Raw genomic sequence first — 25,437 nt, 5'->3', positions numbered from 1 at the left:
GGAGTCACCAAGTCCCTGGGGACAGGAGCTGGAAATGAGGGCTGTTCCTCCCCTTCTGGTTTGAGGCTGAGGGTGGCCGCCTGGGTTGGACAAGGAAGGAGCAGGGGAGACCTATAGGAGACCCAGCAGGTCCATGGTCCCTGCCTTGACTTCACAGATTCTCGGTCTCTGCCCTTGGGAAAGGTGTGAACTGGCCGCGTGCAGGGTGGGAGGAACACCAGAGCGGTCTGCAGATTGCCCAGTGCACAGTAGGTGCTAAATAAACGTGTCTGTCACGGCCAGCGGCCTTAGCCGACACTCTGGGCACCGGGTTGGGGGGGTAGTGGCTGCTGCTGGCCTAGAATAACACGCTCCTGGATTCAAAAATTCCTAGGAAGGAAGGGCCTGCCTACCCGGCGCTCCCGCCCGGCCCCGCCAGGGAGGCCGGCCCGGCCCGGTGCGCAGCCCTCCTTTTGCTGAGGATTTCTGGCTAGAGCGAGTGGAAGGACCTGCTCGGCTGGAACGTTCTTGTCCCTCCCAGGCGACGTCTGATGGGTGTGTCGGGCAGGAGGTGATATTTGACGGGCAGCGGGAGGGAGCAGCGGAGCCGGCACCAGGCAGGGTGCGAGCATGGCCTCCCGGGACCCGCCGCCCCCCACCACCCACGCGCCGCCCGACGTGCCCACGGGGCTCGCGCTGTTCCTCACCATCCCCTACGCCTTCTTCCTGCCGGAGCTGGTGAGTGCGCCCCTGCGGACGGCGGGGCGGACGGGGGATGCGGCGCTCCCGTCCCCCGGGGGAGGGGTCAGGGCCCTGCGGGGCTGCGGCGTCCCCGTCGCGCCAGGGGGCCTCCCGGGAAGCGGCCCAGTCCCCACTGCGCTCCCCCGGGCTCCTGCAGCGCCGGTGGGTTTCCTCCTTCCCCCACCGTGGGCCTGATAGGAGGCGGGGGCCAGCTTCTAGAATATTCTGAATCCTCAAGATAATGTTGGACACGGACTTTAATTATATAGCTTCTTGTCTCCGACTTCTTGTTTGTGCTTTACTAAAGTTCCGAATGGGGGGGGGGTTGTCTTTCCTGCCGAGAGGAGGTCTTGCAGTTCTTAATTGTCGCGTTAGCTGACTTTGAACTTTGACTTATGCGGGTGCCCCACACGAGGGAGCTTATGACAACCTCCCATAAAACAGCGGAGCGAGCTGCCCTTGCTGCACAGGAGAACCTGGCCCGGCGTTGGTTACTCTCTGGGGCACCCACCTCTGAATTCTGGTCCCCTTCCTGCCAGGTGCTGGCGTGTTCCCATCTACAGACAGTGCTCACCGAGCTCAGCTCTCTCTGAGCTACTGTCACCATCCGCTTTGATGGGGACACTCTAGTCTGGCGAACAAATCAGGGCAAAGGAGTTTGTTTTCCAACACCTGAAATATCTAGCTTGTGGGCGACATTTCCTAGTACCTCTGAAAGTGGCAGTGCTGCCTCAGGCAGAGACAGACAGATAGGAAGTGGTTCCAACTTTCAGCTGGACCTGGCCAGCCCTCTCACTCTCATCTGCCTGGAAGGCTGGGTTCAATTGAGTGACCTTTTGGCAAACTGGTTAAAGGGCGCCCATTAATGACAACCAGAAAGGGAGCCAGGCAGGGCGGGCTGAGCACTTGGGTGGCTCCAGCTGAAACCCCACCCAAGAGGCAGGTTTCTGCCAGGGCTGCTCCCCAGGGGACACAAGTGTGGGCATCCTGCCAGGCTGATGACATCTTGTTGCTCTTGCAAGGTCTCTGTGCGGGACCTGGGTGTGTCCCTCACCTCAGAACCACCACGTGAATTGCCAGGACGGTGCTTGAGTCAATCATATGCTTTATGTCCATCATGGAAGCCATGGGCGACACTACCTCCCCAGGTCCCTGACTATTGGAGAGACTGGCGAGCACTTCCCCTCCACGGTCAGCCGGTCCCCAAGCACGGGATCATGAGGGGCTGTGGTACCAGCAAGGAGAGGCCACCTGACCTGTCAGGTAGGAGAGTGGTCCAGGCCTGTCACAGAGACTACTGTGGATTTGAACCTCAAAGGACAGGCTGAACGTCCAGGCTGGGGGGCAGGAGAGGGAAAGGCTCGGAGTCCAGGAGAGACCAGCCAGAGGCAGGGCCTGGGGGCTGGGGCTTCAGGGGTCAGGGAACACCCGGGTTCAAGAGGCCATCTCGTGCACCCTCTCCCACAGTGCTGGCTCCTGCAAATGGAGTTCCCAGAGGAGTGAAGTGCATGGGCGCTTTATAGACATGTGTAGACAGCAGTCTACAGTTTTGCTTTCTGTGCTTTGTTACCCGTGGTCAACCATGGTCTGAAAATATTAAATGGAAAATTCCAGAAATAAACAATTAATAAGTTTTACACTGTGCACCGTTCTGAATAGCATAATGAACTCTCTCTCTGACTCGCTTTGGTCCGCCCTGGACATGAATCATCCCTTTGTCCAGCGTATCTCTTATACACCACCCTCTCATTAGTCACTTAGCAGCCATCTCGGTTATCAGATTGACTGTCATGGTATCCCAGTGTATGTGTTCAAGAGACACTTATCGTCCTCAACAATGGCCAAAGCGCAAGGGTCATGATGCTGGCTCTTCAGATATGCCAAGGAGAACCCAGAAAGTGCTTCCTTGAGGTAAAAAAGGTGTAAGTTCTCGATTTAATGAGGAAAGAAAAATTATATGCTGAGGTTGCTGAGATCTACAGTTAGAACAAATCTTCCATCCGTGAAATTGTGAAGAAGGAAAAAGAATTTCATGCTAGTGTGCTGAGAGAGAGAGAGAGAAAGAGAGAGAGAGAGAGAGAGAGAGAGAGAGAGAGACCACATTCCCATAACTTTTATCGCAGTAGATTGTTATAATTGCTCTATTTTGTTGTTAGTTATTGTTGTTAATCTCTTACTATACCTAATTTATAAATTACAGTTCATCATAGGTACATATGTATAGGAAAAAACACAGTATATATGGGGTTCGGTATCGGCTACTGTTTCAGCCATCCACTGGGGTCTTGGACTGTGCCCCTCCACAGATAAAGGGAGACCACCATACACACGGGTATATTTAGTTGGGTTATTCTGTATGCGCTGCTGTGCACTGGCTGTTTTCTTCAGTAAGCGTTCCTCGCAAGGCATATAGAATCGTGTGTGCCTCTCATCGGGGAAGGAGGAGGGGAGAGCATCACAGCATCATCGAGGTGAGTGGTGACTCTAACCCCACAGGAGCAGAGGACATGCTGGGCTGGAGAGGACAGTATAGAGTCAGCCAGTAGAAGCCCTCTCTGCCCTGTCCCCTGGGTATGCTGCCACTGCTGCCCACGCAGACTGACTGCAGAGCTCCAGCCCTGGCAGTCCCTGCAGATTCCTAGGCTTTGGGCCCAAGGTATCACAGACGAGCAGATGTCATCCTAAGGACATGAGTCCAGAAAGTGGATTCTAAAACCGGGAGCAGAGGCCAGCAAAAATGAGGCAGAGAAAATGAAGTCCGTAAGCTGGATTCAGCTGTCATCCGTGGCAGGGTGGGCCAGAGTGGACATTGGCAGTGCCTGCAGCCACCCGTCCCTCAGTCACTGTTTCCTAAGCGCCCACTGTGAAGTCTGGAGAGCAGGCCCAGTGGCCAGGGCCTTCCCATGGGGAAGGGGAGAGCAGAATTAAACCAGGGCTCCTGGGGAACCACTGAGGCCCATGCCCCCCCTGCTGTCTCGGGCTCTTTGCATTTCTGGACCATGACAGACTTGGGTAGCACAGACTCCAGGGGCATCTGTTCCCCACCTGCTCTGCTCCCCACAGACCACTCTCACAGGTCTTTGCCTAACTGGCTTTATTTTAGAGTCTTTAACATCAAAATGCAAGTTTTTAAACTTCTGACTTTACAATGCTTACAGATCCTAGGCAGCTGCAAAGGCCGTTCAGCGAGGCCTCCGTCGCCTGCATCCAGCTCCCCCTGTAGTTATACCCGCCCACGCGCTAGGGCAATATCAAAGCGAGATGCCCGCGGGGCAAGACGCATCTGTGCTCATGCCGCCGCCTACCCAAAGCTCGCTTTCCACCACTTCACTTTAAGGAAGCCCTACATCAGTACTCGTTTCCATTAACCGAAAGAACCCCAAAGAGGACTTCCCCTTTTACGAACAAAGGTGAAAAGTTCAAAGAGCGTCCCACGTCTGTTCTGCAGTGGTTGTCGCAGAGGCAGCTGCCCGAGCTCCTTCCGGGAACCACACTGGGCGTCTCAGCATCCAGCCTCAGAGCCCTCACTGTGTCTGGGAGCAGCTGGGCTTTGTCTCCACTGAGTCTGATGGGTCCTCGGGAACCAAAAAGGCCTGAGAGAGCTCAGAGGGTGTGACACTCGGCTTAAAACTACTGTATCCGGTATGATTTGGCACTGTTACTTTGGGGATCTGTGAATGCTCAAAAAAGTTTCCATATGAATTAATGGTAATCACTTCCTCGCTTTCCTCCATGTCATAGGAACCTTTGGATAGCAGGGGACACCTATACGTATATGCCATTTTCTCACATGTGTAGATTCATGTAGCCACCACCAGGGTCAAGACAGAACTGTTCCGTCCCCACAAAAGCCTCCCTCCTGCTTTCCTTTTACAGATTCCCCCCCACACTCTGCTCCGGCCTGGTGCACCCTCACCCCTCCTGAAATCCCGGAAACCACTAATTCCATCTCTCTAATTTTGTTATTTTGAAAAAGTGAGATAAATAAATGGAATCACACAGCCTGTGGCCTTTTTAGACTGGCTTCTTCCACTCAGCCCTGAGGTTCACCCAAGATGGATGTTTTATGTATTAACAGTTTCTTTCTTTTGATTGCTTTGTAGTAATCCATGGCGTGGATATACGTGGTTTGTGTAACCATCAAGCCATTGAGAAACCTTTTAGTTGCTTACAGTTTTTTAGCTGTTCTAAACAAAGCTGCCACAAACGTTCCTGTGTAAGCTTTTGTGTGGCCATAATTTTCACTTCTTTGGGAAAACGCCCAAGCGTGGTTGCCTGGTGGTGTAAGAAGTGCATGTGTGGTTTTTATTGGGAAACTGACAAACCCCTTTCCAGAGTGACTGTAGTGTTTGACATTTCCACCAGCAACAGAAAAAGACTTTTCAGATCCTAACATTCAAATTTGTATTTTATTCAGTTTCCAGTGGAATTCAGATTTCTCATTTGAAAACAGTAATTTCAAAATGCAATGTCCCGGTATGAGAAACCGTTGAATTAATGGATTTTAAAGTGAGAGCAGACATGGTTTGTTCTCTCTCTGCTTCATTCAGAGAGTGTGGTGCCTGCTGGTGCCAGCACTGGGCGGGGCCTGGGGGCCAGGTGACTCATGCCCCGCCTCTTTCTTTGGAGCAGACAGAGCTGCTTGGCTACATGGGCTGGGGTGGGAAGACTGTGATTCCCATCGTGGTTGACTAGTCAGCTGTTTCACGAGCTGTGTGGTGACCCAGGTGGCTAGGACTGCGGGAGTCCTTATGAATGAGAGTCCAGGGAAGTCTTGTAACTTTTGACCTTTTTAATAGTTAACTTACTAACTAGATTTTTGACTAATGAGAGAAACAGCTAAGACGATTTGTAGAGAGTCAGCCAGTTCAGAGGTGAGATGGTTGGAACACCCTGGTGTTTGATATTTTCCTGCCGGCACTGTGGTCAGAGGCAAAGCTGTCATCAGAGCCTTCCTACTGGGGACGCACACCCGCGTGTCACCCATGTCGCACTTCCCCTCAGTGTCAGCCCACGACTGCTGCTTCTCTGTTCACATGTAAAAGACTGTGTGAAAGTCTATGGTCCCTGCTGTCTCAGGTCAACTGTGAGGGCTGAGAGCAGGCCTGGGGCTCATCTCAGGCCAGGCTTAGGACAGGCTCCTTCCCCGTTCTTGCAACATTGCCTTAGAAATTGGGTTTTCCCAAAGGAAAACACCGTCCCCTTGTTGTCCTCTGCTCCCTTCCCGTTCTCCATGCTTCTGGGGAGCAGTGAAGGCTGACTTAGTTTACCCGCCTTCACTCCCACCTCCCCACTGCAGGCCTTACCCGGCCTCGCCTGCCATGCACAGGTTACCACTGAGTCCATCAGAGTGCGTGGGGATGCCCATGGCAGGCATGCGGCAGGACGGGAGAACGGGAGGGAAGTAAAAGGACATGGAATGTGGACTGGTGGAGGGCAGGCCTGGTGAAAGAGGCTCTTGGCCCCCGAGGCTGCCTGCATCCTTATGGCCTCCCCCTGCACGGGGCCAGTCCTTACTCTACCATAAAATAGATTCTGTGGGGACGGTTCTCCTAGTTAGTCGCTGTGAGGCCTCGGGTAGGTTGCTGACCCACTGGGAGCCCGAGCAAAGGAGAGAGTAACAGTAGAGATCTCCTAACACAGCTCTGTGGTTTCCAAAAGGACTTTCGCTGGAGGCGTCAGCTCACGGGACAGCCCTAGAAATGTCAGCCCATACTGTTTTATTGCCCTTGGCCATCTGGACCTCTTCACAGAAAGCTGGGTCTCTTGCCAGCGGATCCCAATTGTAAACCCACAAGTATTTTCTGAGACGCTGCTCCAGCCCCAGACTTTGCTCTTGGGGAAGGCAAGAACAAGAGGTGATCATAAGGAGCTAGTGTCCGGGGAGGGGGGTCACCATAATGAGAAGGCAACTCCTTGAATATGACAGAATTTCTTAAGAGTGGAATCTCCTTACAGGGATGAAGGGTGGGAGAAGACAGGTGACCCGGCACTCTGCACAGGTTACTCTCCGCAGGCCCATCACAGTACTTTTTTAAAAGTGTAACTCAGGTACTGGTGATTGACAAGACAAAGGGGCAAACAATGCAGTCATGGCAGGGGCCAGTTGATATTTATCTTGGTCATCACACCATTCCGTCATTACTAACAAAAATATTTATGGCTACATCTTAAGGAATGCAGACAACCATGAACGGGAAGGTTTTGATGTGCTTGCTAAGGACAGCAGGGGCTCCGGGCTCAGAGATGGTTTTGTTCACGTCTGTAGCTGGACAGATAAGGTCAGGCATGGCCCTTCTGAAAGGAGTGATGCGGGAATATGTGGAGAGCACCCCAAAATAGAATTGGGGAGCTCAGCCACAGCTTCCAAGGCTCCCAGCATGCTTACTCAAGGCATAGGGGTATGGCATCCATGACAGTAGGATTTCCTGGGACCGGGACTTGATGCAGACGGAAAACAGGCTGTGAGAAAAGAGGGAGGCGGCCCCACACAAAGGCCATGTGTTCGGGCAGATGTTCCGTGAGCCCTGCTCTGGGCCAGGCACGGTGATGCAAAGATGAGAAGGCAGACGTGACCCTGCCCGATGGCATCTGAAGCCCACCAGGGCAGATGGATGTAGCGAAGGACACTGGTGCATGGGGCGTGCCCCCCAGGGGGTGGGAGGAGGACAGCGCAGCGGGTGCTGCACACGGAGCGCGCTCCACACGGAGTGCTCACACCATGTTGAAAGGCTGGGAGAGCAGAGAGGAGACACTGACGCCCCCAGGAGGAAGCCCTACCCAGCTGGGAAAAGGCCTTTGAGGAGGAGGTGCTGTGAGGGAGGGGTCAGCCCAGAGGAGGGGCGCAGGGACCTTGGGATTGAAGCCAACTGCCACTGCTGCTGGAGTGACAGTGACGGGACCTGGAGCCAGGAGCTGTGCATCACAGAGACCCTGGAACTCACTGGCACCGTCCACACCCACCTGTCCCTCATGTCTGCACTTCTAGTCCTTTTCTTCCTCTGACCATCCAGCCAAACCAGGCAACCTTCCCTGAGCCACTGGCCCCTCTCAGGTAGACAGGTCACAGCCTGCTGCAGGCAGGACCCCCAGCAAGATACCACTTCAGTAGCAGGTGTCCTGGAGGAGAAAACCAGCCCTCCTGAAGGGTGGGAGGAGGGGCCCAGCACATTCTGACCACTGGTCCCGGGGAGCCCGAGGTAAGCAGCCTCACCGATGAGAGATGCCCCACCTGCCACTAGCATCTTCACAGGGCTTTTCACCTGGAGAACTTTCCCGGCACGGCAGGTCTGCGGGGCAGGAGAGCTTTCCAGAGCTGTCCAGACCAGCAAGCGGCAGGAAGGGCCCGAGGACCTCGCACACTGTTTCCTGGCCTTTACCCCTCTTATCTCAAACCACTGCTCCCTCACATCCTCCCATATCTGCCAGCCAGCCTGTCCCTCAGCTGTCACCACATGGTCAGGGCTGCCTATCTGGGCCAGAGTGGATGGAGGCTGGGGGCCCACACAGAGCCCGACCCTGCAGCAACAGAGCCACTGGGACCCACGTTCCACAGCAACTCGAGGCCCAGACCCCACCCTCTGGCCTCCAGCTGCACCTGGAAGGCATCGGGGGGGGGGGGGGGGGGCTCAGAGTGGGGCCGCAGTAGGCTCCTCACCCAGGGGTCCAGGTATCACGGCGGTGGGACCCAGAAGCTTTCAACCTATTTCAGAGAAGCCCACTGAGCTCAGCCCGTCACCCTGGCCCATCTCTGAGCTTTGCTTTTCTGCCCATGTGCTATTCACAGCCCCCACCCGCCCCTCTGGACCCTCTCCCTACCCAAGTGATGCTGGCTGGGGGTGGGGAGTGCTCATTTGAACGCCATCCTCTCTGACAGCACAGTTTTGTATAGACCTTCCTGTGTGCAGCTGTGAGGGGTTGCAGCTGGGGAGGGGGCCTGCGGGGAGGTGGGAAAGCCTCTCAGGGGATCCCATCTGTCCTCCGAGAGAAGAGGCTCCTGGGGACAGGGAGTTGATGGAGCAGGAGATGAGTGGGGATGAAACAATGGCTGTTTGTCTTCATTGGTCCAGGCTGCTGGCGGAAATGCCCCTGTGTGGCTGGGCCTCAGTCGCTGGCCTAGTGGTGCCACATGGCACCACCTGCATGGGAACCGGGCCCAGGAAGGTGAGACTGAGCAAGAGTGAGTGGAGAGGCCAGTAATCTGCCTCCTGCCTCCTTTCTCGAGTTGGTCAGCAGCTCATACCAGGCACCCGCTTTGAGTCAGGGTCCATGCCCCACACAGGGGGGACACAAAGACCATAAGGCAGTAAAGAGAGACAGTGACCATGAAGGACGTCCCGGGGTGTGTGCTAGGGGCTTGGTAGTTAGGAGTGGCTTCCTGGAAGAGGTGACATCGGTCTGGTCTCTGAAGCCTGGTCATAGACAGGATGGGATGGGGGGAGCTGAGCAGGCAGTTAACTGGAACTGGAGTGAATGGTGACATCCTTGCATTCTCCATGCATGACGATGGGCAGGGTCATGGTCCCTGGTCACAGAATATCTGTGGGTTCCTGGGAGAAGCAAGAAGTGGGGGGACCTACCTGAGCCCAACTCCAGGGCTCATCTGGTGACTTCTTGGGGACATATGAAGGGACGTAAGGTTAATAAATATAAGAGCCAAAGAAGGGAAACCAGAGTGGAAGGCCTGGAAAGTGGGGAAGCTGTCCAGAGACCACTGTGGGGACCAGATGCCCCTGCTTGCTTGTTTACACCTTTTCAGTACTTTCTAACTTTTCTAAGGTACACAGTTAAAAAAAAAAAAAAGGCAAAAAATAATTGCCCCCAATAATGTTTAGTTGTTTTGTTTTTTAAGACAAGAAGGAAAAGCCCTTTAGACTTTGGATGGATCGGAATGTTTTGATTATTCTATTTTATGTTACACTGTAAATCTGTACTGTTTAGTCAGGAGAAAGCTGGGTCTGAATGGGTGGGTGCGGTCCTGGGGAGGAAACAGTGGAGGAGACCTGGAGGTGACTCACCGTCCTGCCGCTGTGGTATCCTGCCCCTCCTGCCAGCCAAGCACACCCGAGGTGGGCCCTGATTTCCCTGGCTGGCGGCCAGCCTGTCCTGATTGCTCCTGAGGACACCAAGGGCTCCTTATATGACCTGGTCAGCCAAGATCGGTCTGGCCAGCACTGTTGTTCCTGGAGTGGACCGGATGAGACAAGGGCCCTCACTGAGGAGCAGGAGACCAGGCCAGCCATTTCCTGCAAGCCTTAAAGCCACAGAGTGATATTTTCACTCTGTAAGTCAGGACGGGTGACTGGGTACTTAGAGGTGTCCTAGGTTGGATTACAGAGCACAGAACTTGCATATAATGCTGGTTGCCTGGCGCCCTAAATTCCCATGCAGGCCTGCCATGCCCCCCACGGGTAACTGAGGAAGTCACTTGGCCTCTCAGAACTGGTCTGTTTAGGAGGTAACGATGCCCAGAAAGCTATCCAAGGCTGCTGGCCCCCAGACGCAGTGGTCTCCAAGCTGCCACAGGGAGGCCTGCCGCAGAGGAGGGCTGCCCAGAGCACCTGGCTCCCAGGCTTGACTTGGGCCTTTTCCTCCCAGCCAGATGTCTCTGAGGCTACGTGGTATAACCTGTGCTCAGCGTGTGTGGAGGGGACAGAGGTGAAGCTGTCAGGGAAATTAAGACAAGTGGTAAGAAGAGGAATGCAGTGTTGGTGGTGGGTGAGACCCGCCATGCTGAAATACCGCCAGCTATGCAGAAAAACCTGCTACAGGTGTCAGGTGTCTCTGTTCCTGGCCAGCCCCACCCAAGCCCACCTCCCAACCTCAGCCGAGTCCTGCCCTGCAGACCTGAGAGCTGGCATTTTTGGGCTCCGCCTTTGCCTGTCACACAGGTTCATCGCTCAGGCAGTGTCTGTTTTCATAACCCGGTGGTGTGTGAAGTTCACTCTTATGTGGCAGCCCAGCCCCTACCTCTCACCTGCCCCTCACCTGCCTCAGCCCCAGCTCCTCACCTGCCCCAGCCCCTGCCTGCCCCAGCCCCTCACCTGCCCCAACCCCTCACCTGCCCCACCCCTCACCTGCCTCAACCCCTCATCTACCACTCACCTGACCTAGTCCCTCACCTGCCCCAGCCCCTCACCTGCCCCAGCCCCTCACCTGCCCCAGTCCCTCACCTGCCCCAGCCCCTCACCTGCCCCAGCCCCTCACCTGCCCCAGCTCCTCACCTGCCCCAGCTCCTCACCTGCCCCTCACCTGCCTCAGCCCCAGCTCCTCACCTGCCCCAGCCCCTGCCTGCCCCAGCCCCTGCCTGCCCCAGCCACTCACCTGCCCCAGCCCCTCACCTGCCCCAACCCGTCACCTGCCCCAACCCCTCACCTGCCCCAGCCCCTCACCTGCCTCAACCCCTCATCTACCACTCACCTGACCTAGTCCCTCACCTGCCCCAGCCCCTCACCTGCCCCAGCCCCTCACCTGCCCCAGTCCCTCACCTGCCCCAGCCCCTCACCTGCCCCAGCCCCTCACCTGCCCCAGCCCCTCACCTGCCCCTGCCCATCTGAGGCCTCTCAGCTCCTAGCTGCTCCATCAGCTGGATGGGTCCATCCCCCCAAGCACAGGTGGTCCTCGCCTGTCTCTCCCATTCAGTTATTTTGTGAGTCTCCATCGTCCAGCGCAGCATCTTTCTTCTTTCTTTTTAAACTTACATGTTGGTTGTTTTGGGTTAGTTTAAAAACATGTCATCGAGCCAAGCAATTCTTCCCGCAGGTTAGGGTGCTGATTGATTGACTGAGTCTCATTCAGATACATTCTGTGCACCTACAACAAGGTAGGTGCGTACACACACACACACACACACACACACACACACACACATTTGCTCCTTTTTCTACACAAATAATAGCGCACTGGGCTCACTGGTCTGTGCCTTCTTCAATTCTTAGACTTTGTACCATTTTGTTCTCTTGGAAAGCTGCTGATTGTCCCACTGTGTGGACCTCATGGCTTTCAGTGGTCCCTGCTGGGCAAACATGGAGCAGGATTCCTAGCTTTGTTACTGCAAGGCTGCAGTAACAACCCTGTGCATTTGTCGTTTTGCTCACGTGCATTATTTGTAGGACAAATTCCCAAAAGTGCAATTACTGAGTTGAACAGTATGTGCATTTAATATTTTGATTGATAGTCTCAAAATAATAGCGCAGTTGGTAGCACCATTATTTTCCCAGGAGATGGCAATGGACTTCAACCTGGGAGCTGCAAGTGGGCTTGAGGGGAGGGATTGGGAGCCCCTAGATTTGTGGACAAACATTGTGCATGTACATAGATATATTTTTCTAGGCGACCAAAGCTTTCATCAACTCCACAGAAGGGTGTGTCCTACTCACCCTGCTGATTGGTCCCCCAGCTTCCCCAGAGGGAACTTCCCATCCCTCAGGAAGACCAGCCATAGACGTTTCCTCATCTGGGTCTTTCTCAGGGAGAGACCCTATCTTCTCTGCCATTCCAAGTGGTTATGGCCACCATGGCCAGCAATGGCTACACAATGCTAACCATTTGCACAAGAAGCAACTGAGACGGGTCAGTGCGATGCCACCTCTATCAGATGGACAGGGACATAGAGGAACAGATGAGTGATGTCACCTGCCCAGAAGGCAATGCTGGGATTCGAACCCAGGAGGACCAGTGCTTCCTCTTCTCTGGCAGGAGCGGGAGTGGGAGCGAGGACATGGGGTCTGAGGTCCTCGTCCTGGCTACAGCATCTGGGGAACTTTTAACAACGCAGCCTCTCTCACCAGCCCAATCAGGCCTGGGGCCTGTCTCAAAGTCCCCAATATTCCAGAAGGAACAGGAGTCCATGTGCTGCCCTGAGGGAAAGTCTCCTTACTCCTGCGCCATACTTTTGGCTGATTCTTTTCCATTATTAAGCATTTTTTTTCCCAAAACAATAAGGATTGATGGTATAGTGATGAGCACTGCTGCCTCCAAAATATAAATACCCCAAAAGTGACCAAAGTGAACTTTTTAAAAAGTATCATTTTCAAGTCATGAGTTTCCACTTAGTTGGTTATTCCAATCCATTGTGGCTGTTATACTTATTTGATGCTCAAATTGTCCCATCTTTTGTTGGCATGGGCCTTCTGAATCCTTTGACCTAACCCAGGAGCTCTTGAAAGAGTTTTCACTATCTGTGTGATGAGCTGCCCAGGCCCCACTGCCCCCAGCCCCGGAATCAGCATTTCTCCCCTGACTCCCATTGGGGGGCTGTTATTTCAGTTCTAATAGGTGGGTTTTGCAACCAGCTTCCTAAACGTGAGGGGGCTGTTCTCCATGCTCTAGATGAGAACGAGTGACCAGACTTCTTGTTCACCTCCATCCTACCTTCAAGATGCTTTCAAGTGCCAGCCCAGCTTTTGGGAAATGCAGTCTGTGTTTGTTCATGAGAACAGACTGCTCAAACTTGAAAACATAAATACAACCCAAGGATGGTAAGGCGATAGAGTCACTGAAACAGTGACACATTGATGTCACGTGATTGCAACACCCAGGTACAACACAGTATTCTTCTACTTCAAGGATCAGCCCCAAATATCTAAAAATAGGTCCTTCTCTTGGGAAATACAAAATAGGGCTTAAAAGACGAGAGCCGTGGAGGCTGCCAAGAAAATCTGGAAAACTCAATTTGAGATTCTATTTAAAAAAAAAAAAAAAGGAAAGAAACGCTCGAAGTTGCTTTGCCTATAAAGAAGCAACCCTGGGTCAGCCCGGTGGGGCTCAGGTGATTGGATCTCCATGCTCCTAACATGGAAGTCACCAGTTCGATTCACTGGCATGGGCCAGTGAGCTGCGCCCTCTACAGCTAAGATTGTGAACAACGGCTCTCCCTGGAGCTGGGCTGCTGTGAGCAGCCGGAGGTTGCCGTGGGCTACTGTGTGCTGCCAGGAGCGGCCGGCAGCCAGCGTGAATGGCCGGCAGCTGGCGAGAGCTGCCGACAGACAATCAATGACTGGCGACCGACTGCTTCAGCCGGGTGGAGCACAAGGCTCATAATACCAACATGGGCCAGGGAGCTGTGTCCTACACAACTAGAGTGAGAAGACACCGGCTTAAACCGGAGTGGGAAGGGGGAGGAAGAAAAAGGGGGGAAAAAAGAACCAACCCAGATTGCTTGACACAAGATAACACACTCGACAGGGCTTCATTCATTGGGATTTGTCCTTGGTTCTGGTCCCTTCCACTGCTCAGAAAGTGGAGAGAGTGGAAATAAAAGTAAATAGCATCCCTCTGTGTCACATTGATTGTGTAAAACTGAAGCCAGTTCAGAAGACTCCTGTGCAATCTGAGTGGATTCCCAAATGCTCAGAGGCCCCTGCCCTCAGGTGTGAAGCATGATTGTGTGGAGAGACCCTCAGGTCCCATCCTGTGCCCTGTGCCACCTCGGGCCTCAGTCCCCTCCAGCACGCTCCACCTCACAGACTGTGGTCAGAATTAAGTGCAGACGTGCACGTAATGTGTATGTGGTAGTGTCTGGCCAGGGCAGTCTCTGATGGTAAGAGGGGAAAGGCACCGATAGGCATGGTGGGGCTGAGGTACCCTTGTTCCCCTGGACCTGGCACAGGCTAACTGGCAAAAAGTGGAGGCATGTATCAAGTGCTGCTCGCTGGTCTTAGAAAGCCCAAGGGAGATAGAATTGCTGTTCAGACTAAATGAGGCCATCTGAGAGAGTGCATTTTATAAACTGTAAAGTACCTGGGGAATGTGAGGGGCTGTTATCTCCATTCATTCAACAGAATGTTCGCAGGCCCCATCCCCACCTACTTTGTTCCAGGCCCCGTGCTGGAACAGGAGTACAGCAGAAGGGCATAGACTGCCCTCTGCCCTCAGAGTCTAACGTGAGTCTACCATTGTACAAGTTCCAGTACAGTCACTCAGTCCTGACTGCCACCCCACTAATAGCCAGCATCGTTTGGGTGTTGGCTGTGTGACAGTAGTTGTATGCACTTCCCACGGCGCATGGCGAGGACACTGGGCAGGTGCCCTAAGGCTGAGCCCTGGCACTTCCTGCAGCATCAGCTGTCCTGTCCCTGGGATCAAGTTGAAGGGCCCAGTTCAGAGGCGACAGCAGCCCCCGCCTCTCCACGCTCCCTCCACCCAGCCTGCCACTTCCCAAATCTACCTGGAGGCTGATTGTTAAGGTCTGCCACAGCTGGTACTTCAACAGATGCCAGACTTCCAGAGCATTGCCCAGCCCATACAAGCCTTTGCCTTGTGGTCAACTTCCTGTTCTTTTCTGGCTTCTCACCTGCTCCCTTTCTCTCTTTAAGAGCCCATGAATTCTCCATAAATTCAAAAGTACATTTTCTGTCCTGGACGATAGCAGTGAAGCCTCATAAGGGATGGGCAGCATAGCTATGTCTATGGATTGTTTATTTGTAAGATGATAGCATATTTCAGAAAGCCAGGGGTATGTTATGAAAAGCAGAACCCGAAAGTGCAGCGCAGGACTTTGTAAGCGGGGTGCTTTAGTACAGAGGGCCTCTAGTAGCATCATTCAGAGTCATGTGCTCACAACTGAAGTCCACTCATAGGGGGGATCATGTGAACAGGAACCACAAACTACAGAATCTGACTACCAAGACCAAGATAATGGAATCAGCAGATATTGAACATAAAATGAATATCAAGCAAAATTAATAAAAATATACCAACACCTCAACACATTGTATCAGCATTGCACAAACAGAGAGAAGAATCTAAAAGCAGCCAGACACCTAAGGCAGAGTCCAACAAAGGGGCAGCAGCTCATCTGACAGCCAGGCTCTCAGCAGTGACAGTGGAATGATGTAAAAAGAGGCAGAACACAGTGGGAAAACAAGTGCTGAGAGCAAATGAGTGTTGGGGGGAAATGACATTGTCTGATAATTCCAACTGATTACTACCAACTGAGCTTCCTAAAGAAACAACTAACGGTTGTATTTCATGAAGAAAGAAAGTAACATCAAAGAAATATCTGAGGTGCAAGAAGAGTCTTCTGACTTAAGGTAGGGAAGGATTTCTTAAACTTGATCCAAAAAGCATAGACTATAAAGGAAAAGATTGACATATTTAATTACATTAAAATTAAGAACTCAGTTCATCAAAAGGCATGATAAAATGTGTGTGGTGTGCTTGCAGAATACAGTTGTAATATATATAATGAGATCCACACCATTAGAAAGAATTCCTATGAATCAATAAGAAAATGACAAAGCCATAAGGAATTTGGAACGAATAAAAAAGTTCACAGAAGAGGAAATATACAAAAATAAGCTTAATCTCATTAGAAATCACAAAAATTAAAATCTAATGAGATACATAGAAAATTTCAAGAACTATACCAACCAACCACCAAAAATACCTCCTTGAACTAATAAGTGAGTTTAGCAAGTTGCAGGATACACTGTTGACACATAACATCAATCCTGTTTCTATCCACTAGCAATGAACAATTGGAAAAGTAAAAAATTATTAAAAAGCAATATTATTTACAATAGCACCCCCAAAATCAAATACTTAGGTGTAAATGTAGAAAAACGTGTACAGCATCTATAGTGCCTTAAACTACAAAACATTGATAGGAAAAGTCAAAGGGCATGTCAACAATTGGAGAGGCATACCATGTCCATGGAAGGCTCAACAAAGAAAAGATGTCAGTTATTTCCAAATTGATCTCCAGATTTAACACAGTCCAAATCGCAGCAGACAGATGTTGGCAGCTGATTTTAAAACGTATGTGGAACGGCACCAGCACTAGGCATGGGGTGAGCTGTCTCCTGAGAACTGTGAATCGCCTGCACTGATGATAACTCTCTTGATTATAGTGACTTTATAGAAAGTTCAAAACTCTGGTAGTCTGATTTCTCGAAGCCGCAAACCCACCTCTATCATCCCCAAACTCCAGTGGTCTCATAACCCAACAAGTTCTTCTTCTTTTTGCAAACTTATCTTCCTACTTCATAGAAGATAGACTCCTATGCCCCCACTGTACCCTGCATGAAATGAAACATTGTCATTGTCTCTGGAGCCCTCCAGATATCCGTCCCCAGCCCTATAGCCTTTCCCCCTCAGGAGGACAATTCTCAGAAGGCACTAAGGAAGCTGAGCCCTGAAGGAATTTGGGAGCGGCATCAAGTTAGGCCTTTGGACCTGTTGGATTTGAGGAGCTTGATGGGCAGGGCCAGGACTGGCGTGAGGCAGGTGAGGTGCCCAGGGTGCAAAATATCATGAGGAACTCATTGTTAGGGTCATGCAAGGTCAGGGTTGGCTCCTGCAGAGAGCAGAGACATGCAGTGGGCAAGTGGGTGGGTGTGTGGGGCTGAAGCCATGGCAAGAAGTGGGGTGGAGGTGGGTTCCTGGGATCGAGCAGCTGTGGTGCTTCCAAGCACATACGTAAAGGGAGTGAAAGGACGGAGAACCCAGGAGGCTCACAAGGACTTCCTAAGGAGGCCCCGGGAAGGAGAGCTGCTCAGAAAGTCGGAGACAAAGCAACAGCAGAACCACTTGGAGCTCACGTTGGTCCCTCTCCCTGCAGGCCTCTAACTGGACATGTGTCCAGTGGACATTTAGTTCCTCCCTGGGGCTCTCCAACAGGGGTACAAAGCCCAGCCCCAAAGCAGAAGACAGGGGAAAGGTTGCTTTCTCCACCGAGGGGCTGATAAAGGGCCGGACAGAGTTGGGAGGTGATTTCACTGGTAATGGACCTGAGGGTGTCAGACGTGATAATCTGGGGGCTCCAAACAAAGTACCCACAGGGCCAGGAAGGCACTGCCAGGGCTGAGGGGATCCAGGAGCAGAACAGTGCTGGTCCACAGTGAATGTGAACAACAGGGAGCGCGCCACCCAATGGCATGGGGCAGCAGGGCAGGTGATGTGGTCCACTGAGGATGCCAGGTCCTTTTCACAGAGGACATTGTCTATGTCACGGCTCACTTCAGCCTACTCTGGCCTGGGAAATGGGTTCACTGTGGCCAGAACTATGGATTTCCCAAGAAATGTCTGAAATATGGATTTCTCATGTGAAATATTGTTTTAAATTGTTGGCAACTTATTCAAAAACGTTTAAAAAACTGTATATGCCAACACCATTTGGGCCAAGAAGACACATCCACATGCCAAATTTAGCCAAGTCCTTCCATTGGCAACCTGTGTGTTAACCCCTTGAATTTTCCAACAAAAGTTGCTGTGACTCCGGGCCAGCCTTCTGCCCCACCTACATTCACCATAACAGCTTTTAACCAAAGCTGAGGAGAGAAGAGACTCTTAAAGGGAAGCACACCCTCTACTAGCAAACGAATCCCCTCCTTCTACGGTTTTGTCTTACAGGTGTTTGGGTTCTGGGTCTGGATCCTGGTGGCTTCCACCCAAGTGGCAAACCCGTTGCTTCAAGGATGGGTGATGTACGTCTCGCTGACCTCGTTCTTCTTCTCTCTGATGTTCCTGCTGTCTTACTTGTTTGGATTTTATAAGAGATACGAGTTCTGGAAAGTTCTGGTAAGAACCAGCAAGGGGACCCAGGCCCACAGGCTCCTGCCAGACTGGTGTCCTGGGTGCTGTGGGGACAGTGGGCCTTCTGGGTGGGGAGGGAGAACCAGAAACCTTTTCTGGGCTAGGCCCCCACAGAACCAAGACTTCTTGTGTTCATGAGTTTTCTGTTAAACCACAATGAAAGTGTTGCTCTGCCAGAGTTAATCTCTCAATGTATAAATCTCCGATGGCTCCCTTATTAGGAATATACACGTTCTGTGTCCAGCTGACCCTTGAACAACGTGGGGCCTAAGGGCACCAACTCCCCACACAGTCAAAAATCCATGTATAACTTTGACTCTCCCCAAAACTTAACTACTAGTATCCAAGTGTTAACCAGAAGCCTTACCAATACTATACAGTCAATTAACACATATTTTTTGTGTTATATGTATTATATATTGCATTCTTACAATAGAGTAAGTTAGAGAAAAGAAAATGTTATTAAGAAAATCATAAGGAAGAGAAAATACATTTACAGTACTGTATGCATTTGTTGAAAAAAAATCACGTGTTAGTGGCCCCGCCTAATTCAAACCATATTGTTCAGGGGTCAGCTATACTCCCGTATCAAGCACATCTCGATACATTTCCCCCCAATTTTATTTGTGGTAAAAATGTTGGAGCAACACTGAAGGAAATGCTGGCAGGACAAAAATCACCCCAGTCTCAAGGGCCTCTCACAGTCACTAGGCTCATTCTTCAGTATTCTTCACTAATTTTACGTGCAATGTATGTATGTTCTAATCACAGTGAATCAATAATTTGGTGTGTCAGTTCTTTCATTTAATATTACATCACTAATTATTTTTCATGTTGTCACATCATCTTGATAACCGTTTAAGATTTTTCCATGTTGAACAATTTAAAACACACACGGACGTAGTGAGGATTATGTTACGGACCCTTGTGTAACAGTGTCCCAGAACTCAGCGTTATGGAGATTTTACCACACTTGCTTTCTACTCTTTGTTTTTTCCCCTGAAGAATGTTAAGCAATCTCCATGCATCGTGTCGGTGCATTGTACACACTTCAATATGCCTCCCAAACACATGCATGCGTCTTACGTTTTCACACATATATAAAGTTAATCCCTTGGTGTCATCTGAGACCCAGGTCCCACTCCAATGTGTTGGCCCGTTTCAATCAGGATCCTCACCAGGGCCACGCATCACACTTGGCAGTGAGCTTCCTGGGTACCTTTAGTCTAGAACAGCTTCCTTTGCCAGTGGAAGCCAGATCAGCAGTCCTGTAGTAGGTCCCCCATTTGGGGTTTGCCTGCTTGTTTCTTCCTGGTGTGACTTGACTCCTTCCTTGAGCCCCAAACTCTCTGTAAGCTGCAAGTTAGCACTACTGGTTATTGAAGATGGTTAACCCTTTCTGGCAGGAATGCTTCGTAAGTGGCTTCAAGTCACATCACACACGCTGACTGGCAGTCCCTCTCTCAGGGACTGTGACAGCCCTACCCCATTAACTTTTTCTCTAATGCTTTCTTTCATCTACCAATGAATTTTCCTGAACTGAATATTCTATTCAGGCTTGCAAAATGCCTATGATTTGCCTCTGGTGGCATTCCTTCCAGAATTGATAACCATTTCTAATGGCTGCATGACATTCTTGTTGAGCTGAAGGACACTGCTGGGAGTTTCACACAGAGGTTCCAAAATTGAAATCTGAAATCAGGTTAGTGGACTCTGCCAAGTCTACCGTGTGTGAGCCGAGCCTCAGTTTCCTCCTCTGTAAATGGAGATAACAACAGAGCCACCTCAGGAAATTCTCTGTGAAAATGAAATGAGGCAACATGTGTATGTTGTTAGGACGGTGCCCAGAACACAGGAGGTCTTCATAGCGCTTATGGTTAAGAGCGTAGGCTTGGAGTTAATGTGGCCTGGATTCAAATCCTGTCTCAGCCATTTGTTCAGTGACCTTGACCTTGTTTCCATTTCTTCATAATGGCACTAATGATGAACAGGACCTACTTCATAGCTGATAGGGTTGAATGGGATAGGTGAGAGAACAGCTTGGCACGGAGTAAGTTCTCAGTCAGTGCTGGCTAATGTTGATACCATTATTGCTGTTTATTAACCCACTATGTTCACTACATAGATATTTCATGAGAAACACTGCAAAAAAAAGCAGGAACTGGAGAGCGGGTCACCCCTTTTTCTCACTCTTCCCAGCTGCGTAGTCAAAGGAAAGCACGCCCGCGCGTAGGTGACCATGTGACATGGCCTGTGCTCTGCCCTTCCAGGATAGCCTGTACCACGGAACCACCGGCATCCTGTACACTAGTGCAGCCGTCTTGCAGGCGCATGCCACCATCGTCTCTGAGACCGAGGACCTGAAGAACTACTTCATAAACACCGCAGCTTCGGTGGGTGCTGCACCAGAGCCCGGAGCCCCAGGGACGGAGGGCTGGTGGGAAGCCCTGGGCCCCGGGGCTGACGAGCCAGGGGGACAGAGGAGGGGTGTGTGCATGTGGGTGTGCACGTGCATGTGTGTCCCGGGCTCAGGTTCAGGTATCACCTCTCTTCTGTTTTCCCCCCTCAGCCCTCTGACATCCACTTCACTACCCTCAGATTTATTTTTCCAAAACACAATTGGAATACCCCTCTGTCCCATGAAGAACCTTTGATGCCTCCCACTGCTGGTGGAATGGAGCCCAGATTCCTCAGCATGGCTGACTTGTCCAGGTGCCCTCTCACTTCAGTGACAGAGTCCACAGGGGGAACACGTCAGCTAATGGGACCCGTCAAAGTGGCCCAGCCAAATGGTGGGACAAGCCGGACCTCCGGACCTTCGGCGCAGGGGCGCAGCCTCCAGGCCCCAGCTGCCTGCCTGCTGGTCTGGGCGCCAAGGCCTCTCGCCTCCATTTGTGCAATAGCGCCCTCAGGTGGCGGCGGCGCACCGCCGGCAGAGGCCTCCTCCGGTGTGGTCCACCTTCTTCCTTTACCGGACCTTGAAACCTTCCACGGTGGGACTGGAACACGCAGACTGAGTCTGAGTCCTATGTTGTCTGGGGGCTCCCACAGGGGTGCAGCGTGGGGTGCTGTCCCAGCATAAGAATGGGGTGCCAGGCAAACGCTGTGACCCACTAGGGTAGACGGCAGCCTGTCTTCTTTCCTTTCTCGTCAAGCTGCTTTAGCGTCTTTCCATTCTCCCCTCCAGCTGCGGCTCCGGGCCTCAGTGGCCTGGCCCAGCACCCCCGCTGCTCATTCTTGGTCTGCTGCTCTGGCCATACTGGCCTCCTTGCTGCCCCCTCAACACACGACACATCCTCTGGCCTTGGGGCCTTGGCAAGGACACCCTCACTCCAGGAGGCAGTCCCTCACCTCCTTCTGTTCTTTCTCAGGTCACCTTCTCAGTGAGGCCTTCCCTGCGCCCCTCCCCCAGGACCCCCTTTCTTGCTTGAATTTCTCCTGGGCACGTGTCTGCCTCTCACTACCACTCTGCTGGTTTCTGCTGGTTGCTTTCTGCTTCTGCCACTAAATGTAAGCTCCAGGAGGACAGGAGTTCTCAAACTTTCACTGTCATAGCTACTATCATTTTTGATGTATAACAGGTGCTTAAAAGATATTTGTTTGATGGGTGAATGAATGAATGAATGAATGAACGAAGGAACCAGCGAGAACAGAGTGTGAGTGGACAGCAGGACAAAGGGAAGGCCTAGAAAACATGTTAAGGGTGAGGGCCTCTATCCTGAGAGGCGGGGTCGTCACACAGTTTCCGCCACATGTTGGTTAGACAAGGCCACTCTTTTCTCTCGGGCAGTTTAGAGGAGCAGAGTGGGCAGAAGTGCATAAGTTGAGGCCATGAGAAGTCCTGGTGAGGGATGGTGGCACTGAGACAACAGAGAGGTGGGCGTACTAGCCAGTAGACCTTGGATTTGGCCGTGGCAGGATGGGGGAGGGAGGAGTCAGGGTCACAGGTGAGTGAAACTGTGGGAGTCTTCGGGCACCGGTGATGACAGAAGGTGGCAGGAGCAGATGCCTAGGACAAGAATAGCATGAGAGAGAGGACCCATGGCAGGGAGGGAGATGAGCCTCTTTACAAGCCGTTTTACAGCAGGTGGAGAAGCACACAGGCATAGATGAGACTTGAGCAGGACACAGTGTGTGGCCTCAGGACGCCGGGGTGGAGAGTTTCAAAGAGGATGGGGCAGGTAGCTGGTGGCGTGGGCACACAGGGCACACAGGGGACACAGCGGGGTCAGAGCCAAGGCTGAGGACCCCGTGGAGGGTGGCAGGGCTGGCCCCCGTCGTGTCTAACACTGTCACTCTGTCTCCTTGCAGTTCTTTGCCTTCATCACCACTCTGCTCTATGTCCTCCACGCCTTCAGCATCTATTACCACTAGGAGCCGGGCCTGCCCCTGCGAGATGCTTGGAAAGCCTGGTCACTGGATGAGAAACACATCAACAAAATGTTGGTGAGACTAACAGACAGTCTTTTCAGACTGAGTGACGGAATCAGACTCTGCATGTCCATTTGGGCATTTTCGATCATCAAGACGAATATGGAAAAGCTGTTATTGTCTTTTGCCTGGGAAAGTAACTGACTCTTGGACTGACCGCCAACCTCGCTCTTCCACATACTAATCTCTAAAGCCCTCACTGGGCCACCCCATCACGCCTGGCTGGGAACTCTGCGAAGGATGGTCCCCAGAGCAGGAGCACGGGAATGATCAGTCTTACTTTCTTAAAACCAAAACGGTGCTGTCACTGCTGCCACGTCTTTGCCTAGATGCACGGACTTTCCCCTGCCCCGTGTTTCTGCTCTGCTTTGCAGTGGGGAGCGGCCACATGGCCACCCCATCCCCCATCCCCTTCCCTTTCCTCCCCAGCTTTGGGATCCAAGGAAATTCTGTGTAAAATCAATTTGGGGGGTAGATTTGTGGGAAAATAAGTGAGTGACTCTACAAATTGTTATAGCATAAGACCCGGAGAGGGTCTTATGCTATAACCCACCGTCCCACCTCCCACCGGGGAGGGGCTCTCTCAGAAAGCATGCAGCATGAGGCCTGCAGCACTCCACCCCAGAAGGACGAGAAGCCTCTTTGTCCCTCAGGAAAGGTCTTAAGAAAGAAGGCAGAATGTCATGTGCAATGACACCCTGTCACATTACGTGGGACATCTCAGGACGCTGGGAAAGGACTCTGTCCCGGGACATGCTCTCATGTGGGTGCCCACTCCCCTCGAGTCCCCCATGCTGCCACCTGGGTGGGGCCTCCTGTAATGAGGGGTTCCCACGGGCTGGTCCCCTCATTGGCATTTGACTTTTGACCATTCTCAATGAAAAGGCTGGTGTCACACACACAGGAACCTAAAAATCAGGTGCTTGGTTTCAAAGTAAATGTTTTAAGAGGAAGCTGTGCATGTGGGGTCTGTGACCTGTGACCTGTCCTCAGCTTTGTGCTGGGTCCCCTGTCCTTGTGGGCAGGGCACAGCCAGTAACTGTGCACACTTCTGTCCCTGCAATAAGTTAGGACGCAAAGGGACTTGTCTCCTCTGATTGGAGAGCTCACAGTTTCTATCAGCTTCTTTCTGCTCCTGGGGGGTGGGGAGGGAAAGGGGTACAAGGAGTCACCAAAGACAAAACTGGCTTCACTGTCATTAACTGCTCTCTCGAAAAGCCACCATCAATCTCTCCTTCTTGTCTGGCCGCTGTCTAGGATGAGCACTGTCTATATTTACTGAGTCGCCACATCCAAATAAAAGGGGTTTGTACAGCGAACTGCACTCACTCACTTTCGATGTCAGCAGCTGGAACTGCCACCGCTTCATGGCCTCCTGTGGAGGTGTGGAGGCCCAGCCCACCGGCCAGCCAAGTGGGAAGGCCACATTTGTCTCCAGGGCTCAGGCTGGCGGCACTGTTTCCACCTCAGGAAGGAGAGTTCCAGAACCAGCTGAGGCAAAGCTGGGGGCACACCGGCCCGGCCTGGGGGGTAAAGGGCTTTGGTGGGCAGGGAGTGGGCCCCTTGCCAGCCCTTTACCGCATATCCCTGCTCTTCTTCGTGGGGTGCTGCCCTTCTCTCCCACCACCGGCAGACCCCCATTTACTGCAGACACTGTGGACCCAGCCCTGAGTCCCACGTCCCCCATTTTCCTGCCGCTGACCTGTTCCCAGCTCACCACCACCTTCCAGCTGCTTCGCCTTTGGGGTGGGGGGTCTCCTCTCTGTCTAGGGCCCTCCCAGGACCCCCGAGGCACCAGCAGGAGAACATTCCGTGGGCTGGGGCACAAGCTTAATTGGCTTTTCTCCTTTAGCTCATCTGTACCCTACTTCCCCATGGGGCTTCTGGGATTCTGCACCCAAGTTCTTGGCTCCACGTCAGCGTCGGGTGACTTCAGACCAAGACGTCCCACAGCCATGTCCTGAGCCTCAAGCATGTGGGCTCAGGGTCCCACCAGTCACACCCTGCACCAGGCTGAGCAAGTAGAAGGCAGGTTGGATTTGTGGCTTTGTCCCAGAAAGCCAGTGATTCTTCCTTGGCCAGTAACTGGGTTAAGGTCTTTAAAGGCGAGGGGAAAAAAATAATAAAATGTTAACATTTGACAACCGGACAACATACCTCTGGTGGCTGGGGCGGAGCAGAACCGGAACAGCCCTGAGTGACAGGGTGTTAGTCCCCCTCCCGACCCCTGAATCTGTCACTGGCTTCGTGTTGGGAATTTGAAGTGGAGCCGGTCTCAGTGAAAGCTGGACGCTGACCTTGGAGAACCATATGCAGGCTCTTACCAGCGTGCTGGGGGTGAGGAAGTTGTGCCCATCCGCTGATTTCCCCCCAGAATCTTCAGGGCTAGCTTCTCCCACGGTAGGAGCTGGTCCTTTGAGGACCTTGCTCCTGCACACCTGTACCTCTGTCACCGTCCCCAAGGCTTCACGTATCCGAGCCTGCTCAGTATACAGCAGTTGGTTCATCACTTGTCAGCAGGGCACATGGGGGAAGTGCTACATTCCCACGGTGGCGCTGCACCACCCTGTGCGGAGGCCTAGTGTTTTTTCAGAGGAGTTTTGGACTTGGTGACAGAGCACCTGGGGAGACTCAAGGCCCCACCTGGACGCCTCTTTATTGCGATGTACCCTCCAGGGGCATCCAGGCAGCACACTGGTTTCTGGCCGCTTTCTACCGACCTCCCAGCCCTGTCCCAGGGCCAGTGGCTGC

General features: G+C 52.3%; 1 protein-coding gene across 2 annotated transcripts; it reads left to right on the top strand.

Annotated features, from left to right (window-relative positions):
* The first annotated feature begins 454 nt into the window (after positions 1-454).
* LOC308505836 (MAL-like protein) lies at positions 455-24,833 on the top strand. 2 transcript variants are annotated; one of them, XM_081068580.1, is made up of 4 exons: positions 455-717; positions 18,073-18,240; positions 20,526-20,648; positions 22,567-24,833. In XM_081068580.1, exons 1-4 carry the CDS (start codon positions 610-612, stop codon positions 22,627-22,629), a joined length of 462 nt encoding a protein of 153 aa, XP_080924706.1. In that variant the 5' UTR covers positions 455-609; the 3' UTR covers positions 22,630-24,833. The 2 variants fall into 2 exon arrangements, with proteins under 2 accessions (XP_080924706.1, XP_080924707.1); XM_081068581.1 differs by having other exon boundaries at positions 589-717; positions 20,455-20,648; positions 22,567-24,003.
* The last annotated feature ends 604 nt before the right edge of the window (positions 24,834-25,437 follow it).

Source organism: Rhinolophus hipposideros (genome assembly GCF_964194185.1).
Source record: "Rhinolophus hipposideros genome assembly, chromosome: 12".
NCBI classification, from domain to species: Eukaryota; Metazoa; Chordata; class Mammalia; order Chiroptera; family Rhinolophidae; genus Rhinolophus; species Rhinolophus hipposideros.
This window is presented reverse-complemented; position numbering and strand designations above follow the sequence as displayed.